This window comes from Betta splendens, chromosome 16 (assembly GCF_900634795.4).
Source record: "Betta splendens chromosome 16, fBetSpl5.4, whole genome shotgun sequence".
Taxonomy (NCBI): domain Eukaryota; kingdom Metazoa; phylum Chordata; class Actinopteri; order Anabantiformes; family Osphronemidae; genus Betta; species Betta splendens.
Genome location: NC_040896.2, coordinates 4,793,825 through 4,819,136, shown reverse-complemented (window position 1 = coordinate 4,819,136; position 25,312 = coordinate 4,793,825). Strand labels below are relative to the sequence as shown.

The window sequence follows — 25,312 nt, the reverse complement described above, 5'->3', positions numbered from 1 at the left end:
CAACTAGGCTATGTACCACAGGCTTTTAAGGTGGCTGTGGTCAAACCTCTATTGAAAAAACCAACCCTTGACCCTGGACAACTAGCCAACTATAGGCCCATTTCAAATTTACCCTTTATTTCCAAGATTCTGGAAGAAATCGTGGCTAAACAATTATCTGACCACCTTAGTGGGAATAACCTGTATGAAGATTTTCAGTCAGGTTTTAGAAAACATCATAGCACAGAAACAGCTCTGGTTAGAGTCACTAATGATCTTCTATTAGCTCCGGACAATGGTCTAGTTTCTGTCCTTGTCCTGTTAGATCTTAGTGCTGCATTTGATACAATTGATCATCACATTCTATTACAGACACTAGAACATAGAATCGGGATTAATGGAACAGCATTGGGATGGTTTAAATCCTATTTGTTGAACAGATTCCAGTTTGTTCATGTTAATGATAAATTCTCCACACGCACAAGGATTAGCTATGGAGTTCCACAGGGTTCTGTGCTGGGTCCTATTCTGTTTAGCCTATACATGTCTCCTCTAGGTGAGATTATTAGAAAGCATTCTATTAATTTTCATTTTTACGCAGATGATACTCAGCTATACATGTCCTTGGAACCAAATGAAACAGATCAACTAGTCAAAATTCAGGGTTGTTTAAAAGACATCAAATCCTGGATGTCCCAAAACTTCCTTCAACTAAACTCAGATAAAACCGAGATTCTTATTGTTGGGCCTAAAAATCTGAGAGAGACACTATTGAGTCAGATAGCCACCCTAGATGGCATAACATTAGCTTCAGATTCTACTGTGAGGAACCTTGGTGTCATGTTTGACCAGGATCTCTCTTTTACATCATACATTAAACAAATCTCCAGAACCGCCTACTTCCACCTTAGAATATAGTTAAAATCAGAAGCATCCTCTCTCAGAGCGATGCAGAGAAACTGATCCATGCATTTGTTACCTCTAGGCTGGACTACTGTAACTCCTTACTCATAGGATGTCCTAACAGCTCCTTAAAAAGCCTACAGCTCATTCAAATGCTGCAGCCAGAGTTCTGACAGGACTTAGAAAGAGAGATCACATTTCTCCTACATTAGCTTCTCTGCACTGGCTGCCTGTAAAATGTAGGATAGAATTTAAAATTCTCCTACTCACATACAAAGTACTCAATGATAAAGCTCCTTCTTATCTTAAAGACCTTATAGTTCCTTATGCTCCCAGCAGAACACTTCGTTCTCAGAGCGCTGGGCTACTTGCGGTTCCTAGAGTGTTTAAATGTAGAACAGGGGGCAGAGCTTTTAGCTACCAAGCTCCTCTCCTCTGGAACCAGCTCCCTCTTCAGGTTCGAGAAGCTGACACACTCTCCACCTTTAAGATTAGGCTTAAAACCCTCCTTTTTGATAAAGCTTATAGTTAGAGATGGTTCAGGTCACTGGCAATTATTGTTAGTCACATGAACCATCCCTTAGTTAAGCTGCAATAGACATAGACTGCTGGGGGACTTAATTTATACACTGAGCTCCTCTGTTTCCTTCTACCTCCTCTGTCCCATAACCTCCCATCATTGTCCCATGTTTAACTAACCTTGTCTCTTTCTGTCCAGTAGTTGTGCTTCTCTCCTCTCTCCCCCCACCCCCACTCTTTCTCCCTCTCTGTCCTCACCCACAGGTATCATTGGACTCAAAGTTTGGTGTCTGTGATGGGCAGCTGCGGATCCAACCATCCTGCCTGCATCCAGTCCCTGGTCCTACCATCCTGCCTGTGCTCTGTTGTTGCTTGTTGTTGCTTGTTGCTGTTGCTGTGCTTTTCTATCTCTCTATCCTCTCACCCCAACCGGTCGAGGCAGATGGCCGCCCACATCCAGTCTGGTTCTGCTGGAGGTTTCTTCCTCGTTAGAGAGGGAGTTTTTCCTCTCCACTGTTGCTGTCAAATTAAATGCTTGCTGTATGTGGGATTTGTTGGGTTTAGTTGTGTGAGGTTTTAAACCTTACTTTGTAAAGTGCCTTGAAATAACTTTGTTGTGATTTGGCGCTATATAAATAAAATTGAATTGAATTGAATTGAAATTGAATAAATGACAACTGACAAAGACCAAAAGCTCCCTCAGTCTGAGGGAAGTTCCATATTATCCTTCCACTTTACACTTGCAAAGAACTGTCTCATTACGTGAACAAAAGACACAAAAGTGAGTAGGGGTGATGAACCCTCCCCCAAGAAGGACATCAGACTGACTGACACCAGAGTTAAAATGACTCAACGTCCACACAACTTTACCTGAGCCATGAAAACCAGATATATTAGTAAACTGCTTAACAAGAAAATTCTTCATGGATCCATAACTTTAAAGGTTCCGCTCAAATCAAGGCATTGTTAACATAATGCTGTATGAAAGAATTCAGTATCTGTCCATACAGTAGGTCACCCTCAAAGAACCAACAGCCTAGTGGTTAAGGCACAGAAGCTCCCAGCTAGAGACTCCTGGTGTAAACTTGCCTCTGGTGTCTTTTGTTTACCACACATATTCAAGTGACAAAATACAGAGATCTGCGCACCCCATTTTCTGTTGACGAGGCGAGAAGAATCAGACAAGGCAAAGCGCATCAGTGCGTCAAGAATGGACAGACAATGGGCCTGGTTGTACAGCAGGAAATCAGCATCATCATCCACCATAGCCAGTAATAATAGGACATCTGAATACATATATGTGTTACCAGAGTTTTGCCAGCTGATTCTTTCAGTTCTGTGTCATTTCATTCACCTTTTACTGCCAAATATCACCACAATCGGCTGATTGTGACGGCTCAATAATTTTCAAGTTAACTCACAGACTTTTCTTAAAGTACAAACATTACCAAAAGTGCAGCAACCTTCAGTCTGAGTAAAAAATGCTGAAAAAAATCAGGACGCTAGTCTCGTTTTAACCACCAGGTGGCGCAGCGTTGATTAGAAGCCTCCAAAGCACTACAGCGTAACTGAGGTCCGACTGTTCATTTCTACCTGTAACACACATATATTACACCAGAGCTATTTTACTATTAAGTTTTTACTATTAAGTATCTGTTGTGTGCTCAAACGTGGGGAGTATGAAGGGCAACAAGTTGTTGATGGCTTAGCTATTTTCTGTTCACTGCAAAATTATAATTGTTCTGTGTGGTTTAAAACAGGCAGCGCCACAGCAGAAACACGTTCTTGTTTCCATTCTCCTCAGCTTTTTTGTGTCTTTAAATAGAAGGCGTCTCTTAAGAATATGTACACACCCACCGCTCTAACATCTGATAGAACATTTTGGCTTCGCATAATTCCGTGATTATGGGTCGCGGTTTAATTAATATAATTTGAATGTGCATGGCCAAGTAAAGACGTGGAGCGCAGTCCAGCTGCGACTACAGCCGCTTATTTAGGTTTTAAACTTCCACAACTTGTTAATGAATGTGTTCCAATAGTCGTAGATTTTACGTAAATAACCCTAATAATCATAATCATAATCATAAGCTGACATGAAGTCAACTTTTCAAATTTTCTCAACTTTTCAGTTGACTATTTAGACAGACTGTTGCCTGTCTGTCTGTCTGCTTTAGCAAACAGTGTAGAACTGACATCACATCTATGTCCTGTGTTCAGAACTGTGCCTATACTTAGTAATTGATCCTAACTCTACAGGTCAGATATTAAAGCTCCACCTTTTGGTTTTACCCTGGAATTGCATCTTTGGTGCTAAAAATGGGGGTGGCCTCATTAACATTTTTAACACCTTTCCCAGACAGACCAAGGAGGGGGGCTGCTGATAATCGGCTCATGACACCTCTGATCACTGAGAAGGAGATTTGGAGACTATAAACTCATAATAGAGGAATAATAAATCCTCTGCTAGTGATGGATACCCAACTGAATGGTATGAAAGGTTTAAAAAGGAACTAGTGCCACTAATGCTGAATGCGTTCAAGTGAACCCTGAATAATAAAAGATACCATCATCTTGGGCAGAGGCAATACTCACAGTAATACCAAAACATGGTAGGGTCAAACTTTACTGTGAAAGATGAACCAATTTCAGATGAAACAGACAGAGTGGGTCTTTTACCCACTCTGACTGCCCTATTTATAGAGCCTTTGGCCCAAGCAATAAGACAGAGGGTAAAAATCACAGGGGTAACGGTAAGGGAAGTGGAGCATAAGGTAGGGCTAGTTGCAGATGATGTTATTACATATTTACGGCAATCAGACCAGTCGTTTCTGATCCTAATGGAACTCCTACAGACCTACATAATGGGACCTACTCAGAATACAAAATAGATATAACAAAAACACAGCTACTGACTATCCATTACAACCCCACAGAGATTATACGGAAGCATTATACGCTCAACTGGAATCAGAAATCAATGAAGTACACTGTATCTAGGTGTAACATTAGAATAATAGAAAAATTCAGATTCACTGTGCACTACATTCCCACTAGATTTCAGTTAAAGTATAGCATTTATTAAAAGGAATGTGCTACCACAGCTTCAGCCACTACCATTGGGAATACCTCAAAACATTTTTTAATATGGGATGAAATGATTTCAAAATTTATTTGGCCAGGAGCCAAACCTAGGATGAGATATTGGACACTTCAGCTCCCTAAGGAACGGGGTGGCACTACCCAACCTAAAAGAATATGTTATTTTTCAGACTATAAGCCTCAATGTTTGGCAGAGCTTTCCTTTCCATTTTTTTCCCCATAAGCTCAGTCAGCAGGACAGAAAACAGAAATGATTCATTCACAACTCACTCAGGTGAGTGTTCTTCCTCTGGGATTCTTTGTTACGTGACATCCAGGCCACTCAGGCTCGGTGTCAAGCAGCAAGCATTACGATTCATTTGCGATTTCTTCATATAGATCCTTATGGATCGTTCTTTTGTCATGTGATAGCCGGGGCTGTTTGGATTGAGACACAAGGAAATTAATAATATCTGATAGCTGATGTTCATTTATTTGTCACATGATGCCCGACGTACATTATTTATTTATGGAATCATAATTAGTGGTCTTTGATTTTTGTGGATGTGTGTAGTGTTATTGTATATATAATGTAAAGTGTGTTTGTAAATCAATACTTTTCAAAAACTATATTAACATGTGTTATATTCTGCAACAAAATAAGAAAATATAACAAAATTAACAACACCACCACCAATAGTGTTACGAACACCCCCAAGACCAGACAGGCCAGAACCCAAAAGCAGTAACAGGCGAGGATGGCAGAATACAAAACGATATATTTATTATACTACACAAAACAAAGGGTCACTACAGAGTAGGAAAAAGGTTCATAAACTTAACTGAGGCGCACTGCGAAGCAGGACCAAACAAACTAGACAGAGGAATAATACTAAACAGAAGCAACTACCAAACAAAACCAGGACACAATAGGTCGCTGCACTGAGTAGCCAAATTAGGAGTAACAGGGCTGTTCACGATCCAAACTAAACAAAAAAACCAACCTTCATACAGGAAGCCAGATGCAAACCGAGAGTCCACCATAACACACTGACAACTGGAGGAGTCTCCATCCTCCACTTGAATAGTCCTCCAGTTAATGATGTTCCCGGAAGGAAACAGCTGCTCAGTGATGCCCTCTGAGGTTGGGAGGAGACTCACAACAGAGCCCCTCCCCCAATGGTCGTCCCCCGGTGACCTAGGAGGGTCCCGCAGGATGGTTCCGATGAAAGTCCCTGATGAGACCCCTGCCAGACCTCTGCGCCACCCACTGCCGGTGTTCGGGGCCATAGCCCTCCCCCTCCACCAGGTACTGGAGCCCCCTGCCCCGCCGTCTGGAGCGCAGCAACTCCCGCACTGTATAAGCCAGACCCCCGTCGATCACCCGGGAGGGCGGAGGGCGGTCGGAGGCGGGCGCCAGATCACAGTCCACCACCGGCTTCAAACAAGAAACATGAAAGACTGGATGAACGCGCAGGGAGGGAGGGAGGGCCAGTCTAATCGCCGCAGGGTTGACCACCCTGGTCACCTCAAACGGTCCTATGAACCTGGGTGCCAATTTCCGCTTAGCACCCTTCAGCTGCAGGTTTCGAGGTGGAAAGCCAGACCTCGTCCCCGACTCGATACTCAGGAGCTGGAGACCGACGGCGATTAGCCCAAATGGCCGCTCTCGTCTGGCCGCGGAGAAGGAAGTCACGGGTCCTGGTCCAAACCGCTTTGCACCGCCGGATGAAGGCTCCCACCGACCCGTCCAGCCCCTGGACCTGCTGAGAGGGAAACAACGGGGGCTGATAGCTATAGCCAGCCTCAAAAGGGGAACATCCCAGCGCCTGGGAAGGAAGGGTATTATGAGCGTACTCGACCCAAGGAAGCTGCCGGACCCAAGACGCCGGCCTGGTGGACGACATACACTGCAGCATAGTCTCCACATCCTGATTCTTGCGCTCTGTCTGTCCATTAGTTTGAGGATGGAAACCAGAAGACAAGCTGGCGGAGACACCCAGCGCTGCACAAAAATCCCGCCAAACTGCTGCGACAAACTGCGGACCGCGATCAGACAGAATGTCCTCTGGGATGCCATGTACACGGAACACATGGAAAATTAGTAGTTCCGCCGTCTCCTTGGCCGTGGGCAACTTGGTCAGAGGAACGAGCTGGATAAGCTTGGAGAAGCGATCCACAATGGTAAGTATGACAGTCTTAACCTCAGACGGCGGGAAACCTGACACAAAGTCAATGAAGACGTGTGACCACGGCCGGTATGGTACTGGCAGTGGACGCAACAGCCCTGCGGGTGCGCAATGTGGCTTCTTGTTCCTCGCACACATGCCGCACGCTGTCACATAACGTCGAATGTCCAGTCTAACTGAGGGCCACCAGTAACGCTGCAAGACCAGCGCCAGCGTCTGGGACCCCCCCGGATGACATGTCAGCCGCGAATCATGTCCCCAGCATAGAACCTGGGTGCGCAGAGGAGGCGGGACAAACAAGCAACGAGGAGGACAACCAGCAGGAATGGGCACCGAGTGTTTGAATTATCTCACCCTTGTCTCAAGGTCCCAGGCAATCACGGCCACTGTCACCGGGCGCAGGATATGGTCCTCCTCTGCCCTCGGCTCCTCCTCCGTGACCTCTTCAAACTTCCGCAACTTCCCGTTTTGGGAGCCGGGCCTATACGACAGGTTAAAATTGAACCGAGCAAAAAAACAAAGCCCACCTGGACTGTCTTGCATTAAGCCGCCTGGCCGTCTTAATATATTCCAGGTTCCTGTGGTCCGTCCAAACCATAAAAGGTTGTTCTGCCCCCTCCAACCAATGTCTCCACTCCTCCAATGCCAGCTTAACTGCTAGCAGCTCCAGGTTGCCCACATCATAGTTCCTCTCTGCACAGTTCAATTTGCAGGAAAAGGATGCACACGGATGCACCCTACCATCCTGTTCGCTGCGTTGTGACAGCACTGTCCCCACTCCGGTGCTGGAGGCATCTGTCTCTACTATGAATTGCCTCTGAGGATCGGGGAGACAGAGGATGGGTGCAGACGTAAATCGGGACTTCAGTAGCTCAAAGGCTCCCTTCGCGGTCGCCGACCAAACGAACGGAGCCTTAGAGGAGGTGAGGGCATGAAGAGGAGCCGCCACCTTGCTGAAGTTCCTTATGAAACGCCTGTAAAAATTGGCAAACCCCAGAAACCGCTGCAGCTGCTTACGATCCCTCGGCTCCGGCCAATCTGTCACAGCCGCCACTTTTCCCGGATCCATCGCCAGCTTCCCTGGTTCCAAACAAAACCCTAAGAACGAAGTCTTAGCTGTGTGAAATTCACATTTCTCAGCCTTCACAAATAGCTGGTTCTCCAAGAGTCTCATCAAAACTGCTCTCACGTGTACCTCATGTTGTCGCGGGTCTTTAGAAAAAATGAGGATATCGTCTAAATAGACGAAGACAAACCTCTTGACCATGTCCCGCAGGACATCATTTACAAGAGCTTGGAACTCCGCAGGTGCGTGTGTCAAACCAAAAGGCATGACAAAATACTCGTAATGCCCCGTGGGAGTATTAAATGCAGTCTTCCACTCATCTCCCTCCCTTACACGGACAAGAGGATAGGCGTTACGTAGGTGCAACTTAGTAAAAATAGTAGCACCTTCTAAAAGCTCAAAAGCGGACGCAATGAGCGGAAGTGGATAGAGATTACGTACAGTAATCTTATTAAGGCCCGATAGTCAATGCAGGGACGGAGACCGCCGTCCTTTTTTCCTACAAAAAAGAACCCCGCTCCAGCAGGTGACGACGATGGACGGATGAGCCCTGTGCGAAGCGCCCCCGCCATGTACTGGTCCATGGCCTCCCGCTCCGGTTTAGTCAATGAAAAGTTCCTTCCCTTCGGCGGTGTGGAACCCGGCAGGAGGTCGATCGCACAGTCATACGGACGATGATGCGGAAGCGAAGTAGCCCGAGCCTTATCAAAGACGGCCCCCACGTCATGGTAACATGCAGGAACCCGGGTCAAATCGATCTCCGCATTAGTTTCAGCCTCAGGCTCCTTAACGATCCGCCCCGCAGCCCGTAAACAATTTGCCAAACAGAACGAACTCCAACCCACAATTCTCCCCGCTGCCCAGTCAATGTGTGGGTTGTGTGTCCGTAACCACGGCATGCCCAGCAGTACAGGTACCTCCTTACAAACATAAACATGGAGAGAAAGTTCCTTCTTGTGATTTCCTGACACAGTCAAACTCACCGGTGCCGTGCGATGGGTGATGCGGTGAATGACCTGTTTATCCAGCGCTTGGACCACCACGGGGTCTTGTACTGGAATCAGCCTGAGCCCAAGCTCCTGAGCAAGTTGTCTGTCTATGAAGCTTCCCTCAGCTCCGGAATCCACAAACACGGGAAGCTCTCGCGCCGACAGAGGTCCTGACAGAGTGGCTGGAAACAACGGTTTGGTGAGGAAGATTAAATTCACGGTGAAGCTCGTCAGCGCCTCTCCACCAGCTGATGAGTGTTGCCGTTTAACGCGCACTGGTTAGCGCGATGACCCGGACCCCCACAGTACAAACACAGTCCGGAAACGGCGCCGTCTCTCCTCTGAAGATGACCTCTTCTGATCTCCATTGGTTCCTCCCTTTCTGTCATGAGAGCGCCCTGCCCTAGCCTCTGGCACCTGGCAGGTGGGCCGAGACGGATGACGTGGACGTGACGTAGGGAATTCCCCCGCGTCGGCTGCAGATTGGGCTTCTGCGCTTGCCGCTCTTCTTCCTGGAATGAACGGCTGAACCTGCCAGGGTCCGCTGTGATGTGAAATCCGTGCTGCCGATGGAGGTCGGCTGATGCTGCGACGTAGCGCTCCCCGCTCCGCCTCGCGTTGTGCGAAACGCTGGCCGATCGCCACTGCCAGCGCAACAAGATCTCTCAGTCTATCCGGAAGTACGTGCCCTGCCAACTCATTTTTGATCTCCTCCACGAGACCGTCATAAAAAGAACCGCACAAGGTCTCTTGTCTCCAATCCAACCCGGCCGCCAGCATGCGGAACTGTACCACATAATCCATTAATGAGGAACGTCCTTGAAACAGGTGGAACAGTTTGGCCGCCGCCACTCGACGATGCGCGACGGGGTTAAACAGGGAAGTGAGTTCCTCTGCGAATCCCTCGAGAGTGGCGACACAGGCTGCGTTGTTCTCGTATTCCGCCGCACCCCAATCTAGCGCTTTTCCTCCTAGCAGCGAGATGCAGTACGCCACCTTCTCCCCTTCAGATCGGAACAGCCCCGCTTCCACTCTAAATATTAGCTGTAACGCGGTCAGGAAACTCTGGCAACGGGAGGCATCCCCGTAAAACTTGTCGGGAGGGGCTAGTCTAACATGGGAAGACGGAATCGTCTCTAAAGAAGCTGGTTCACTGCCGATCTTCCGCAGAGTACGTAAGGCCTCAGCTCAGGCTGTAGTGCGTGGGCTGTCTTGTAACAAACGAGCACTGCGAGGGCTCGGAACCTGCCAGGCCTCCTCTCCTTTTGTTTATTTTACTGTACCTTGTCCGCTGAAGCAAACCATAAGGTCTTCAGTATAGTGTTTTGAGAACCACAAACACTTATAAAGTATAGCCCCCACAAGAGGGCTACAGTGCTGCCCTGCTGTAAATGAACAAAATGAACGTATGACTCGTTCACTTTACACGAGTCAGTTAAAAGAATCAAGCTTCCCATTTCTAATGGCTCGGAACCTGCCAGGCCTCCTCTCCTGCTGCTGGGTTCATGTTTGGTCAGTGTGTACTGTTACGAACAACCCCAAGACCAGACAGGACAGAACCCAAAAGTAGTAACAGGCGAGGATGGCAGAATACAAAACGATATATTTATTATACTACACAAAACAAAGGGTCACTACAGAGTAGGAAAAAGGTTCATAAATTAAACTGAGGCGCACTGCGAAGCAGGACCAAACAAACTAGACAGAGGAATAATACTAAACAGAAGCAACTACCAAACAAAACCAGGACACAATAGGTCGCTGCACTGAGTAGCCAAATTAGGAGTAACAGGGCTGTTCACGATCCAAACTAAACAAAAAAACCAACCGTCATACAGGAAGCCAGATGCAAACCAAGAGTCCACCATAACACACTGACAACTGGAGGAGTCTCCATCCTCCACTTAAATAGTCCTCCAGTTAATGATGTTCCTGGAAGGAAACAGCTGCTCAGTGACGCCCTCTAAGGTTGGGAGGAGACTCACAACAAATAGTCTCACTAATTGCCAAAATAAGTATTTATAAGTAAGTAATAAGTATATAAGTAAGTACAAGTAATTTATAAGTATTTACTTTCACTTGTTTTCTACCAGCTATCACTTGAAAGGCAGCTCGGGCTGCACAGTTTCGTTCATCATTCTCGCTCATCGTTCACAGCTCAGGCTATGAACGATGCAGCAGCAGCAGCGAGCAGCATGTACTACATTTCTTTTCAGATTTGTTCATTCAGATTCTTACGGATTGTTTGTTCATTTGTCACATTACCGCTACCAAGTGAGTCGCGCCGCTAAACAACAATGACAAAGGATGCAGGACACAAGTCAATTTATTTTGGTGCTTATTTTGTTTTCCTAGGTTTTCACATGGTTTATGGTTGCTTGTGGCATTTTGTTTATTTTACTGTACCTTGTCCGCTGAAGCAAACCATAAGGTCTTCAGTATAGTGTTTTGAGAACCACAAACACTTATAAAGTGTAGCCCCCACAAGAGGGCTACAGTGCTGCCCTGCTGTAAATGAACAAAATAAACGTATGACTCGTTCACTTTACACGAGTCAGTTAAAGGAATCAAGCTTCCCATTTCTAATGGCTAATTCATCAAAAGAGATTGTAAAGATGTTTGGTTTTAAGGCACAGAAGGCATCAAAACATGGACCAAATGGACAAGAAACACAAGAGAGCGGATGCGACTGATTGATAGGATTGTCAGTTACCATGTGTGATAGATTACCCAGATTCCCTGTTATGCTTTTAGTTGTTACAAAATATAAATAAAAGCAAATACATGAAAATAAATCAAAATAAAAAAGTGACAAAAAAAATGATCTAAAGCTAGGACAGAGTGGGAGCTTAATGTTTGTTATAAATTCTGAATCTGGGGCTTTGATCAGTTAACTTCAGCCTCGTCTCCCCCTTCCATCTACCATTCAGTCTACTAAAAAAGCATCAACTTCTTTCTACTGTGTCCTGGTTATTTGCATTTATTATCATAACTCTTGGTTTTTGATGTTTAACAGAAATTGTGTCAAAACTATGTGCACAGTTATGTCAGTTAACACAGACAAACTTGGCAGCAGTAGCCAACTATTGATCTTATGGATCACATGTTAGCAGGATTCAAAATGTGAAATCTTTATCTCACTAATTTTTTTAACACGCACCACGTAAGTTTACTTACAAACTGAATTTCTCATTGCAGTATAGTTATAAAAACATTTTGGGAAAACTCCTTAATGTCTCACTGTTACAATGTGCATACAGTAGTTACACAATAATAAAAAGCAGTTATGCTGTGGCCTATGTCTTTCCTAGACCCATGTGGAGTATCAGCAATTTTGACTTTGTACTAACTAAATATATTTATTTATCTACCAAGTCTGTTTTTTAGATTAAATGTCAGGAGATAAACAAACTTTCTTTCTTTGCCGTCTTTGAGTATTCCATATTTAGTAACATTGACAGTCTGTTTCTCAGTGTGAACGTGTAGGGCTATGCATGTCCCTCTTTCAAGTACATTGTTTTATTCATTACTCATTAGCTAATGTTGTACTGTGGATGATAACTCTATATTACTATTATGAAAATAACACAAAAGGCCTAGTTTATTCAATTTTACAGCCATTCAGTGCCAACATAAGACACATGTTTTATATGCAGTGAAGAAATAAGTGGAATGGTACAAACCAATACTAATATCTAGTCACAATCATTTAGACATTTGAGATCTGTTCTTTAAAATCCTAATTTACGTTCAAAAAAGTGATTTTTACTCATCTTAAAGATTTTTTGTAACAACTAATATTCACAAGACCATAGATAATTATAGGTATTATTTATTTTTTATATTTTTTTCTAAAAGTCACTGTAAACAAGTTACCTGGTTTGGTGTATACTAAAATTGAAAAAAAAAAGCTCAATGGAGAGGCAAAGACAAGACAACCCCGAAGAAGAGAATGTTTTGCATATGGTGGTCACAGACATTTCTATTGTTCTTGTTTCTACTGGTGATAGGGTGATACGGCATAAGGTTGCACAGTTACTCTAAGATGGTACATCCATATATACCGTTGGAAGGTTTCACTGTCCTAAAAATGCGAGGAAGATATCAGAAGGTCTGCTTAAAATGGTTGTCTGGCATCAAGTTCTCTTTAGATTTATATTGAGCACAAATGACAGAAAAAGTCAGGAGATACTGTGATGGACATTGTTCTAGCTGTAATATCATCCTAATGGGTCTTCTCCAGGGCCTCCTACCGGTGGGACATGCCCGGAACACCTCCCCAGGGAGGCGTCCAGGAGTCATCCGAATCAGATGCCCGAGCCACCTCAACTGCCTCCTCTGGATGTGGACCTTCTCCTGGGTGACAGAGCTACTCCCTATCTCTAAGGGAGCGCCCAGCCACCCTACGGAGGAAGCTCATTTCGGCCGCTTGTATCTGTGATCTTGCCTTTTCGGTCATGACCCAAAGCTCATGACCATAGGTGAGGATAGGAACATAGATTGACCGGTAAATTGAGAGCTTTGCCTTTCCACTCAGCTCCTTCTTCACCTCAACGGACCGGTACACCGACCGCATTACTGCAGCGGCCACATGGATCCATCTGTCAATCTCATGCTCCTTCCTTCCCTCACTCGTGAACAAGACCCCAAGATACTTGAACTCCTCCACTGAGAGCAGGAACTCTCCTCCAACCTGGAGAGAGCAGGTCCCCAAACCAGACCCCCTCTGGCCTCTGGCTGCACCTAGAAATTTTGTCCATAAAAATAATTTCTAGGCGCAACCTATTTCTAATTCTCACTTTCATATCGTCATCAGTACAATTGATAAAGAATTAGAAACATACGTGTTTGCCCTTCCTATGGCTCATGATATAGGCTAATCGTCAATTGAAAGTTCAAACTTGGTTGGAAGTTTAGAATTTTAATGATAAACATACGGTACAGACTCTGTACTTTGTGATGTATGTGGCAGCTTCATCTATTAAATAAATAATAAGATAACCTTTTTTAGAAAATAATGTCTGCTGTAAGGTGGTGTGTAGATCACAGTACAAAGTGAATTTAAATACATCCGCTGATTGACATGACCTGTATTTGTATTTTTATATTATTTTGGCATTTTGCCTATATATACACCAGTGGTTTGCAGAGACAGAGAGGGTTTATACATGCAATGAATGTCCCTCGCCATCCCAAATCAGAGATGTTGCAGTTGTAAGGAATGTGCGTTCCCATAGTGCACTGAATACATTTCCATTTACAGGTAAAAACTGAAATAATTATGATAATATGATACATTGTTTTAGAATCAGGTAGCATTGGATAAGAAGTGTATTTTACATTTTCTTTTACATTTTATTGAAGAGACTATAAAGGTGGGATTTAAATGCCACTTATAAAAAAGTGAATGCATCTATTTATTTTTAAATAGAATTTATTTATTTTTGAAAATGATATGATTAATATTAAATCTTTTACCTATTTAACTTTAAACAATATAACATTCTGACAAATTTAGACCAGGCGTGTTGTTAATTGCAAATATAAGGTTGAGTATTTGAGGGGGTGGTGGCTGTAAATCAATTTTATTTTTGCCTATTCTTTTAGATTTTTTTTAGATTCTTTTAGATTCTTTTATTGCCGTAAACATAATTTCCTGTTTTGTCTTGTCTAATCATTGCCTAATAATTTTTTCACCTGGGGCCTTATGTAAGACTTGCTTAGATTTTCTAAGTTCAAATCCAGAAAACTGCGTTAGTAGTTTAAGTTGCTGGAATTGTGTTGTGTCATTTCAAGTTATACGCAATTCTTTATTGACATTACTACTGTTAGTAGTACTGTATGTTGTAGTACATTATACTCATAGCTGTTTACCCCCCATCCTCGAATGCTGCCGCGGCATGTGACATCTGTTGGGGGACCTCATGTGCATAAACTGTTATTAAGAGAATTATTATTAGGGTCCCACCTGCTCCAACAAAGGAAGTACTGCGTCCTGCATGTAACGTCTTTATCCTCATTGTAGTAAGTTGAAACAAAGAGATTTCAGATTTGAGCGCCTAAACCAGGCGCTCAAATCTGAAATCTCTTTGAAAACACTATTATAAAAAGGTACCAAAAACACGCCCTTGCTCTCTCTCCCTTGTTCCCGCTTGTGGCCCTTGCTCTCTTTCGCCAGCTTATTAATCGTCTTACCCGCTGCCGACTCAGCTTATCACGACGCGATCACCGCGACAAATACCTGGACCGGACCACAACAGCGCAGGCACGCAACGCCGCATCTTCTCACCAGGATTGAGCAGTAAGGCAGAGGCATTCCTTTTAAGTCTGAGCAGAGTAGAACTCTTGGGGGATCAGTAATTGCTTTATTGCTGTGTTGCTGTTTTTTCTTGTTGCTGAACACGTGATCTGATCACTGTGCATTTCCGCGATCACGTGACTGTAACACCATTAGAGGTCTGCGTGAATCTAAGAGGCACGGTGGTGCGGTGGGTAGCACCATCGCCTCACAGCGAATCTCAGAGGCGGCCCTGGTGCCTTTCTGTGTGGAGCCTGCACGTTCTCCCCGTGTTTGCATGGGTTCTCTCTGGGTTCTCTGGCTTCCTCCCACAGTTCAAAGAAATGCATTAGGTTAGGTTAGGTTAGGTTAGACAAGGTTAGACGTGCCCGTGTGTGTGTGAATGGTTGTATGTCTTTGTGTTGCCCTGCGATGGACTGGCGACTCGTCCAGGGTGTACCTTGCTTCTCGCCCATAGCCAGCTGGGTTAGGCTCCAGCACCCCCGCGACCCCGCATATGGGATTCAGCGGCTTGGAAAATGGATGGATGGAATCTAAGAGGTGCATATTGGAGTGCTGTAATCTGTAATTTTGCTATTTTAAGATTGCTTGATTTTGGTACTGTGCTGTTGCTATGTTTCAGCTTTGACCACGCCAAGCGCACGATTCAATCACTTCGCGCTTCTGCAATCACGTGACTATATTGCCTAATATAGCCCCACGTATTTGTGAGACTACAAGTCTTAGTTACGCTAGTTACACTGCACATTGCTTCACACACTTCCTTTTCCTGTGAGTGCCAGACGCTACATTGAAAGGGCTCACCGGCACATGCAGATTCCGCGCAGCTTTGTCATCTCACCACGCCCCTGAAGGGGGGCGCGCTTTCCCTCTTCCTCTCTTCTCCTTACTCTCTCTCACTCACTCAGTCACTCAGTCACTCGCACACTCGCACACACACACACACACACACTTTTATCTCAGGTAACACATACAGTACTTCCAGACGAACACGCCATACAATTAAGTTGTGATTTGCTGAGTTATTCAAGATATTGTTGATACTGGAGTTAATATTAGTTGTTTAATAAAGCGTTCATAATTTAATCGGTCATTGTCTGTGATTATTCTTTTATATGGCTTTGCAGCACTGGTAAATTGAGTCGGCTATTGTACGGAGTTCACCCTTCAACTAACTTAAATACAATTGAGATGTTATTGGCTATTCCAAATTGGTTATTGGTCCCTGGTAACAGGGTGGTGCCCCGTAAATTAATTAATTATTAATTCAGTTAATAATTATTAATCAATAATTAAGTGTTTCACTTACCAAACTATAGACCTTTGTCATAAATAGTTTAGTTTATAATATCTAAACTAGTTTAGTTTAGATATTGAAGCTAATAACCAAATTTTGTGAATCTAAAATATAAACATAATTGGTATCTCCACTCAGGAGCTATAAATCCAATTATTATAATTTGTTCTTCTCGCATATACCCAACACATCATACAGATGGTGGTTTTTATCCAGTCCAGACATCCTGACATTTTCTTTATGATCTCCAGTGATTTTAATCACACCAGCCTCGACAAGTCACTTCCTACATTCACCCAGTTTGTGAGCTGTCCCACCAGAGGTATGCTAATATAGCTAATGCTACTCTTCCACTGCCCTCCCCCCTCTGGGAAAGTCTGCATGCTGTAGCTGAGCGGAGGATGTTGGTCAAACTCCTCTCTATCCTAGACAACACCTCCCACCCCCTACACAGTGTGCTGGCTGGACAGAGGAGCACCGTCAGCCAGAGGTTGATCAGCATTAGGTGCTCCACAGAACGCCACCGGAGATCCTTTCTACAGGTGGCCATCAGCCTGTACAACTGCTCCTCCCTCTAGAACGGTTGATCTTCATCCATGCAATAACATTTATAATAAAACTTCAGCAAGTAATTAGATGTGTATGTAGATGTGTTAGCATTCTTATTTTTTAACTCCCTACCTTCTTGTGTGTACCTCTAACTGTGATCAATCATCATCTGTGTTTGCAAAAAAAAAAAAAAATGTTTTTTTGAATCTTGAATGTCATATCTTCTACACCTGAATCGGCAAAATGTCTAAAACTGATAAACAAGACCTGAAGGTGGAAAAAAAATTATTTCAAAAACCATTTGAAAGAAATTTGAAAATCAAACAAAAACATCTGAAACTCAGAGTCTAAGACATAACATGTAAAAACACAATATATGGAAAACATGGGAGAAGTAAAATTTAAAGTATTTCACTTTTATTTGAATTGAGAAAATTCTCTCACTCTTAGATTCTCATCTCAATTATTTCAGCTTTAAAATATATATTTATTTTTTCTTGTTTTCAAATTGACAAACCCTTGTGTCATAAATAAATGTTCAGCGCTCAAATGCCCACATTTAATGTAAATGGGTTTTTGCCTAATCAGGCAAGTCAGAAATTACATAAAGTATAAATATTTGTAATATGATATACATTATAGTATCATTATATGACATTTAATACATTAACAGTATAGACCTGGTACTGGTATGTAGCTGCATCTACCCTAACACAAGTTAATACTTTTTAGATGCGTGTTTTATATAGGTTCATATAATATGTAACCTATAATGGGTTTCATTGTCTTTGCCATTGACTTCCATTTAAATAATTTCTATAGCACTTGCTTTGAATCTTCACACATCCCACACTGTCAGCATTTAATGCGTACTAATGTGTCTGCACTGCCTACTCTACAATCACACCATCAAAACACAAGTTGAAAGCTGTTAACAGGTAGGATAACAGGTAGATAGAATCTAGTTTAAAAGTAACTTATATCGAACAGTTAGTGACATACTGTAATACATTGACTGTACAATTACAGTACAGTAATGCTACAGAAAGTACGAGTCAAAGTTGTTCCAGTCTGTATAGCTTAGCTTTTGGTTTGGGGGCTGTTCATGTAATGTCACATATTGTAAAGGTGTAGGATGTAATGTAATGTAATCGGTAAGATTTAATTCAGAAGCAGAAATAAAGATCTAGCAAACTGCCAAATGACCAAATTGACCTTTAAAAAATGTATTGTGAAACCTGAAATGCACACACAATCTTTACAATTTATGATTTGGCTATTGTGCATTGAGTACATGTATGTGTATATATATAAAAAGCAAAACAAAACAAAAACTCCCTTCTCACCCCACGCGGGTGGTCTCATCCACTTTTCAAGCTCGGGTCCTCTACCAGAGGCCAAAGAGCTTGAGGGTTCTGCGCAGTAGCCTTGCTGTTCCTAGGACGGCACTTTTCTGGACTGAGATGTCGGATGTTTTTCCATGGATCTGTTGTAGCCACTCCTCCTGTTTGGGGGTCACTGCCCCCAGTGCTCCAATCACCACAGGCACCACTGTGGCCTTCACCTTCCACGCCTTCTCCAGTTCTTCTCTGAGCCCTTGGTATTTCTCTACTTTCTCATGGTCCTTTTTTCTGATGTTGCCATCGCTTGGTATTGCTACATCCACCACTACGGCTTTCCTCTGCTTTTTGTCCACCACCACAATGTCTGGTTGGTTCGCCATTACCATTCTGTCTGTCTGTATCTGGAAGTCCTACAGGATCTTGGCTCGCTTGTTCTCTACCACTTTGGGAGGTGTTTCCCACTTTGATCTTGGGGTTTCCAGTCCATACTCCCCGCAGATGTTCCTGTATACTATGCCAGCCACTTGGTTATGGCGTTCCATGTATGCTTTCCCTGCCAGCATCTTACACCCTGCAGTTATGTGCTGGATCGTCTCAGGGGCCTCTTTGCACAGTCTAAACCTTGGGTATTGTCTGGTGTGGTAGATCTGGGCCTCTATGGTTCTGGTGCTCAGGGCCTGCTCCTTTGCGGCCAGGATGAGTGCCTCTGTGCTGTCCTTCAGCCCGGCCCTTTCAAGACATTGGTAGGATTTGTTGAGATCAGCCACTTCAGTTATGTTCCGGTGGTACATCCCGTGTAAGGGCTTGTCCTCCCATGATGGTCCCTTTTCCAGCATCTCATCCTCTGTTCTCCACTGCCTGAGACATTCACTCAACACGTCATCTGTCGGGGCCTTATCCTTGATGTACTTATGGATCTTGGATGTTTCATCCCGGATAGTGGCTCTCACTCACTAGTCTTCGGCCTCCTTCGTTGCGGCTAGCGTACAGTCTCAGGGTGCTGGATTTGGGGTGGAACTCTCCATGCATGGTGAGGAACTTCATGTCTTAACATCTGTGGTCTGTATCTCTTTCTTTGGCCACCTTATTATTCCCGCAGGGTATCTGATCACTGGCAGGGCGTAGCTGTTTATTGCCCGGGATTTGTTCTTGCCATTGAGCTGGCTTCTTAAGACTTGCCTTACTCGTTGGAGGTATTTGGCTGTTGCCGCATTCCTTGTTGCCTGTTCAAAGTTGCTATTTGCCTGTGGTATTCCAAGGTACTTGAAGTTGTCCTCAATGTCTGCTATTGTTCCTTCTGGGAGTGAGACCCCTTTTGTGTGGATTACCTTACCTCTTTGTCACCATCCTCCCACATTTCTCGAGCCTGAATGACATCCTGATGTCCGAGCTGTAGATCCTGGTGGTGTGGATCAGCGAGTCGATGTCTCGCTCACTCTTGGCATACAGCTTGATGTCATCCATGTAGAGGAGGTGACTTATGGTGGCCCCGTTCCGGAGTCAGTATCCATAGCCAGTCTTGTTTATTATTTGGCTGAGGGGGTTCAGACCTATGCAGAACAGCAGTGGGGACAGTGCATCACCTTGGTATATGCCACATTTGATGGATACTTGGGCAAGTGGCTTCCCATTGGCTTCAAGGGTGGTTCTCCACAACCTCATCGAGTTTGCAATGAAGACCCTTAGACTTCTGTTGATTTTGTACAGTTCCAAGCATTCAGTGATCCATGTGTGTGGCATTGAGTCATAGGCTTTCTTGTAGTCGATCCAGGCTGTGCACAGGTTGGTGTGTCGCACTCTGCAGTCTTGGGCGACTGTTCTGTCAACCAGGAGTTGGTGTTTGGCGCCCCTTCTGTGCTTCGCTCATGTATTGACCCATGTGCCCACTTATCTTAGCTGCGATGATGCCTGACATGAGCTTCCATGCTGTGGAGAGACAGGTTATTGGCCGGTAGTTGGATGGGACTGTACCGTTTGAGGGATCCTTCATTATCAGGATTGTTCGCGCTTCGGTTAGCCATTCAGGGTGAGTCCCATCCCTTAGCAGCTGGTTCATTTGTGTTGCTAGGCGCTCATGGATTGCAGTGAGCTTCTTTAGTCAGTAGGCGTGGATCATGTCAGGGCCAGGTGCTGTCCAGTTTTTCATTCCTGAGACTCTTTGTTGGATGTCTGCCACTGTGATAGTCACTGGATTCTGTTCAGGGAGGTTGCTGTGGTCTTCCCTCAGATCCACCAGCCACTGTGCATTGCTGTTGTGTGATGCCTCCCTCTCCCATATACCATTCTAGTACTGTTCAGTCTCTGCTCTGCTGTTATTACCCTGCCATTGAGAGTACACTTTCGCCGGTTGCGTTGCGAACAGCCGGTTAATTCGTCTGGCTTTGTTGTCTCTGGTGTATCTCTTTAGGTGGCTGGCCAAGGCTTGTAGCCTCTTCTTGGCAGTTTCGAGTGCTTCAGGTATGGGCATCTGGCTGTACCTCTTGGGCATCTGTCTTTTCATTGCACCTCTCTGGGCCTCTGTCATTTGGCTCACTTACCTCCGAGCTGCCTTGATTTTTGCCTCCAACCTTCGTTTCCATGGTGGGTATTGTTTCTCATGGCTCCCATGGTTGCTCTTATAGCCAAGCACCTCCAGGATCTCTGATGCTGAAGCGTATATGAGCTTATTTGTTTCAGTGATTGTTGTGCTAGCGGTCGCTCTCAATGCTGCGTTCACATCTTCCATGAGACTTTCTGATGGTACTTCACTTAGCCATTGTAGTTGTCTTCGGGGTTGCCTGCTCAATCTCATCATGATCCTATCTTTCAGGTCAGTCGCTGCCTCGCTCAGTGTGTCTGTGCTCATTGGGGCTTCGTACCCAAATTCCGGTGGTTCCCTCTGGGTCCCCCTTGCCGTAGCATTTGTGTTGTATCTCGTCAATCTCAAGTTGTGATAGCAGTTGCCGTTTGTGGATGTTGGAACACTGAGCTACTAGTTGCTTCGCAGTCAGTCTTGAATGTGGGTTTCTGTTCCCATTCAGAATATATATATATATATAATATATATATATATATATATATACACACACACACACATATATATATATATATATACATATATATGTATGTGTGTGTGTGTGTGTGTGTGTGTGTGTGTGTATATATATATATATAAAGCCACAGTTGTGCCTGCGGTAATCAGAGCACTGGGGGCAGTGACCCCCAAACTGGAGGAGTGCTACAACAGATCCCTGGAAAAACATCCGACATCTCAGTCCAGAAAAGTTCAGTCCTAGCATACTGCGCCAACCAGACATTGTGGTGGTGGACAAAGAGCAGAGGAAAAGCCGTAGTGGTGGATGTAGCAATACCAAGCGATGGCAACATCAGATAAAAAGGACCATGAGAAAGTAGAGAAATACCAAGGGCTCAGAGAAGAACTGGAGAAGGCGTGGAAGGTGAAGGCCACAGTGGTGCCTGTTGTGGTTGGAGCACTGGGGGCAGTGACCCCCAAACTGGAGGAGTGCTACAACAGATCCCTGGAAAAACATCCGACATCTCAGTCCAGAAAAGTTCAGTCCTAGCATACTGCGCAGAACCCTCAAGCTCCCTGGCCTCTAGTAGAGGACCTGAGCTTGAAAAGTGGATGAGACCACCCGCGGAGGGTGAGAATAGAGTGGTATATATATATATATATATATATATATATATATATATATATATATATATATATATATATATATATATATATATAATAGCAGACATTGAGGACAAATACAAGTACCTTGGAATACCACAGGCGAACGGCAACATTGAACAAGTAACAAGGAATGCGGCAACATCCGAATACCTCCAACAAGTAAGGCAAGTCTTAAGAAGCCAGCTCAATGGCAAGAACAAATCCCGGGCAATAAACATTTAATCCTGCAGCGGGCTGAAAAAAATCAGGACGCTAGTCTTGTTTTAACCACCAGGTGGCGCAGGGTTGATTAGAAGCCTCCAATGCACTACAGCGTAACTGAGGTCCGACTGTACAATTCTACCTTATTCTCCTCAGCTTTTTTGTGTCTTTAAATAGCAGTCATCTCTTAAGAATATGTACACACCCACCGCTCTAACATCTGATACAATATATTGACTTCACATAATTCCATGATTATGGGTCGCAGTTTAATTAATATAATTTCAATGCGCATGGCCAAGTAAAGACAAAGAGCGCAGTCCATCTGCGACTACAGCCGCTTATTTAGGTTTTAAACTTCCACAACTTGTTGAATGGTTGAATGAATGAATGAATGAATGGTTTACAATAGTCGTAGATTTTACGTAAATAACCGTAATAATCATAGGAATTTGTTTTACAGCAGTTGTCGATCGTAACTTTGACAGGACGCCAGAACTCAGCTGATCTACAGCGACACATTACAGCAACATGTTTGTTCGTACGCGTTTACTGTGTCTGCCGAACTGCAGTTGACTGACTTTTTTTGACTGCGCGTGTCATTGTAACTGAGTGGCTGAGATCACTTATTCGGCCCGTGTATGTTTCAGCACTTTGATTTCCCAGTCGCCCATCCATCTACCTTCACCAGCTTTCTCGTTTCTCTTGCTATGGGCGGCAAACGGATTTGAATGAAAGCACCGCCTTACAAACCAATAAACCGAGCAAAAATATTTTTGAACAAAAACACACAAAAATTGATTAAAAACTGCTTTTTTGTTTAGAGAAAAACAAAAAACAAAAAAGTCCTTCTCGAGTTACCTCTGCTTTTAATACTCTGATGACTTGGATCTGAGTTTGTCCAAGCTTTTGTTTGTCTTATGTTTGCTCACAGTCGCAAAAGCAAACTTCACATCCCTTCCCCCTCCTCCATAGAGGCGCCTAAACATGCTAATGTGTTGCTACTACTCGATCAGCATATGAGAAATACTTCAGCTCCAGGTCAAAGCTCCATGGGACATTGGGCAGGATTGGGCGGTATGGTCAGCTGCAGGTCTAAGACTCATTAATGCAGCAAATAGTGTGTTTTACATATGTTTACTCTGCAAGGATAAACATATATATGTATCATAGCTTTCTGGTCAAATTTATTTGTAAAATACTATTATTATTATTTATTACCTTTATTATAAACAGTATTAATTGCACAATTTGGACTGGCGATGATTTGCACTTCTTCCATAATAATCACGGATAATCAAGGAAGAAACTGCAGTTCATAGATGTTATTCAAGGATGGTTTGATAAAGATTCGGTGTGTTTTTCAACTGAACTGTCAGCCAAGGTAAGTGTATTATCAAATGAATGCGCCTGTCAGCGGGGATGACATCAACTCTATTTAGTCGCTCTTCAGTCGGCGCTATTATCTCCTCCCCAGTTCACACACCTAAAGTGTCCTAACCAGTGAATGCGTTTCCAGATTGACTGGTGATGCCGCACTGGTTGCTCTCAGTTACAGCAGCTGTTTGAAGCAGGGAAAAGCGAGCTAGCTGTCCTTGTGGATGCCTTGACAATGTTTTATCGTCTGTAAACGATCTGAACAGTTTTTATAGTTTTACAAGGCGTAATATGACGCTTAGGTTTGATCGTTCCTAGTATTCCATTTACGGCAGTAAAGAGAACGAGGACTGAATAAGTATGCTGTTAATTGCTACAATCTTCTGTCAATAAAATGTTTAACCTCTGAGCCCTGACTTTTATGTTTTCTTTGGATTAAAAAACAAATGTTTAATGTTTCCAAATAATATAATATTGCCACCCTCCGCGGCCACAGTGGTTTTTTTTCATTGAAAACGTGGGTGTTACGGGTGGTGTAACCTTAGTTAGTATTCCTTTTTATTCTTTTATTTTATGTTTGGGAAACATGGCATTTCAGCTACTGTGATTTTATTTGTTATTAAAATTAGTTCCTACCTGCCCTTGCTGTAGGGGGACAGGAAAAAGGTGACGCACGTTGGGTAAGAGCGGTGTAAAGAAAAAAGTGTACATGTGCTGTACTGCCTTGCCATGTGGTGCATTAAAGAAGAATACCGCGTAAAGAAAATTGTAGCCCGATTATTACCCACAACCAGAGGGGACGGAGAATGCTACCAACAGCGAGAAATCAGGGTTACAGTAGCTTGTCTGCCACAAATTGAACGCTGCACGCGGGAGGGCGCACCGTTCAGCTTCCTATTTTTGGTTTTAAACTGCCATAATTTGCCATAACTTACTTATGTACATAACTATACTAAATACTATAATTGTCCGCCACAGGCGACCAGCGGTTCGTAATCTTGGGGATCTATGCACTAAATATTACGACGATGTTATCTTGTGTGTCAAATGAAAATGATGAGATGCTGTTTTTCCAATAATTAAAACTGAAAAAGTGCACCCACTGAGACTTGAACCCACGACGAAAAACTTTACAGCCACACTTCTTGACCACTAGGCCAGCTAAGACTTGAAAAGTGGTTGTTCTACAAGAGGTTATATGACACATTTAAGTATGACGTTGTAGGACCAAAAGTGGGAGTCAATCGCCATCTACAGGCCAGAAGGACGTAACACACTCCCTCACGCAGTGCTGACGCGTCGGTCATGAAAGCAAACCACGGTGGGGGCTGACACTTTTAACTGCTGCCACTGTACAGTGTAATGTAATGTAATACTATGTAATATGTATGTAATATATAATACTAATAGCACTTTAAACAGTTTTTTATACTGTCCTCAGTGTTTCTTCTTCCTTGTTTCACAAAGAACAACACAGTTAAGGTCGTGTTGGAAAGTTTTAAATCAAGTTAGACTGCAATAAAAAATGTCTGTAGTTTCTCCTGAGGTCATTTGAGATGGTGGTTAAAGTCTAGCTTGGATCCATGGTGACAGCAGAATTCCTCACGTTTCTTATCTTGATGTCGCCATTGGGCCTATGTGAATAAATGCAAAGAAACCAACCCTTATCTTACTGCATATTATATAGCACTGTCAATATGGCAAATCATTAAAATGGGAATTGTTATTAAAATATTTAGCATCATTTAATTTTATTTTGTTACCATTTAGAAATGTATTGGTCTTTGCCATTAGATTGCCTTTCATGGCACATGGGATTGTGGTAAGAATTCTGCTATCAGTGTT

At 43.7% G+C, this 25,312-nt stretch overlaps 1 protein-coding gene across 8 annotated transcripts in view; it reads right to left on the bottom strand.

The window, feature by feature from the left end:
• The window catches only part of grik2 (glutamate receptor, ionotropic, kainate 2), a 291,491-nt gene that overhangs the window by 10,588 nt on the left and 255,591 nt on the right, over positions 1-25,312 (bottom strand). For 3 of the 8 annotated variants that reach the window (XM_029128421.3, XM_029128417.3, XM_029128415.3), the window contains one exon: positions 25,074-25,101. The exons of 4 other annotated variants lie outside the window; for them this stretch is intronic. In XM_029128421.3, the coding sequence (XP_028984254.1) occupies positions 25,074-25,101 (28 nt within the window). Of the gene's footprint in view, positions 1-21,933; positions 25,102-25,312 lie in introns of those variants that run through there. One more of the 8 variants, XM_055503077.1, reaches the window with a different exon arrangement.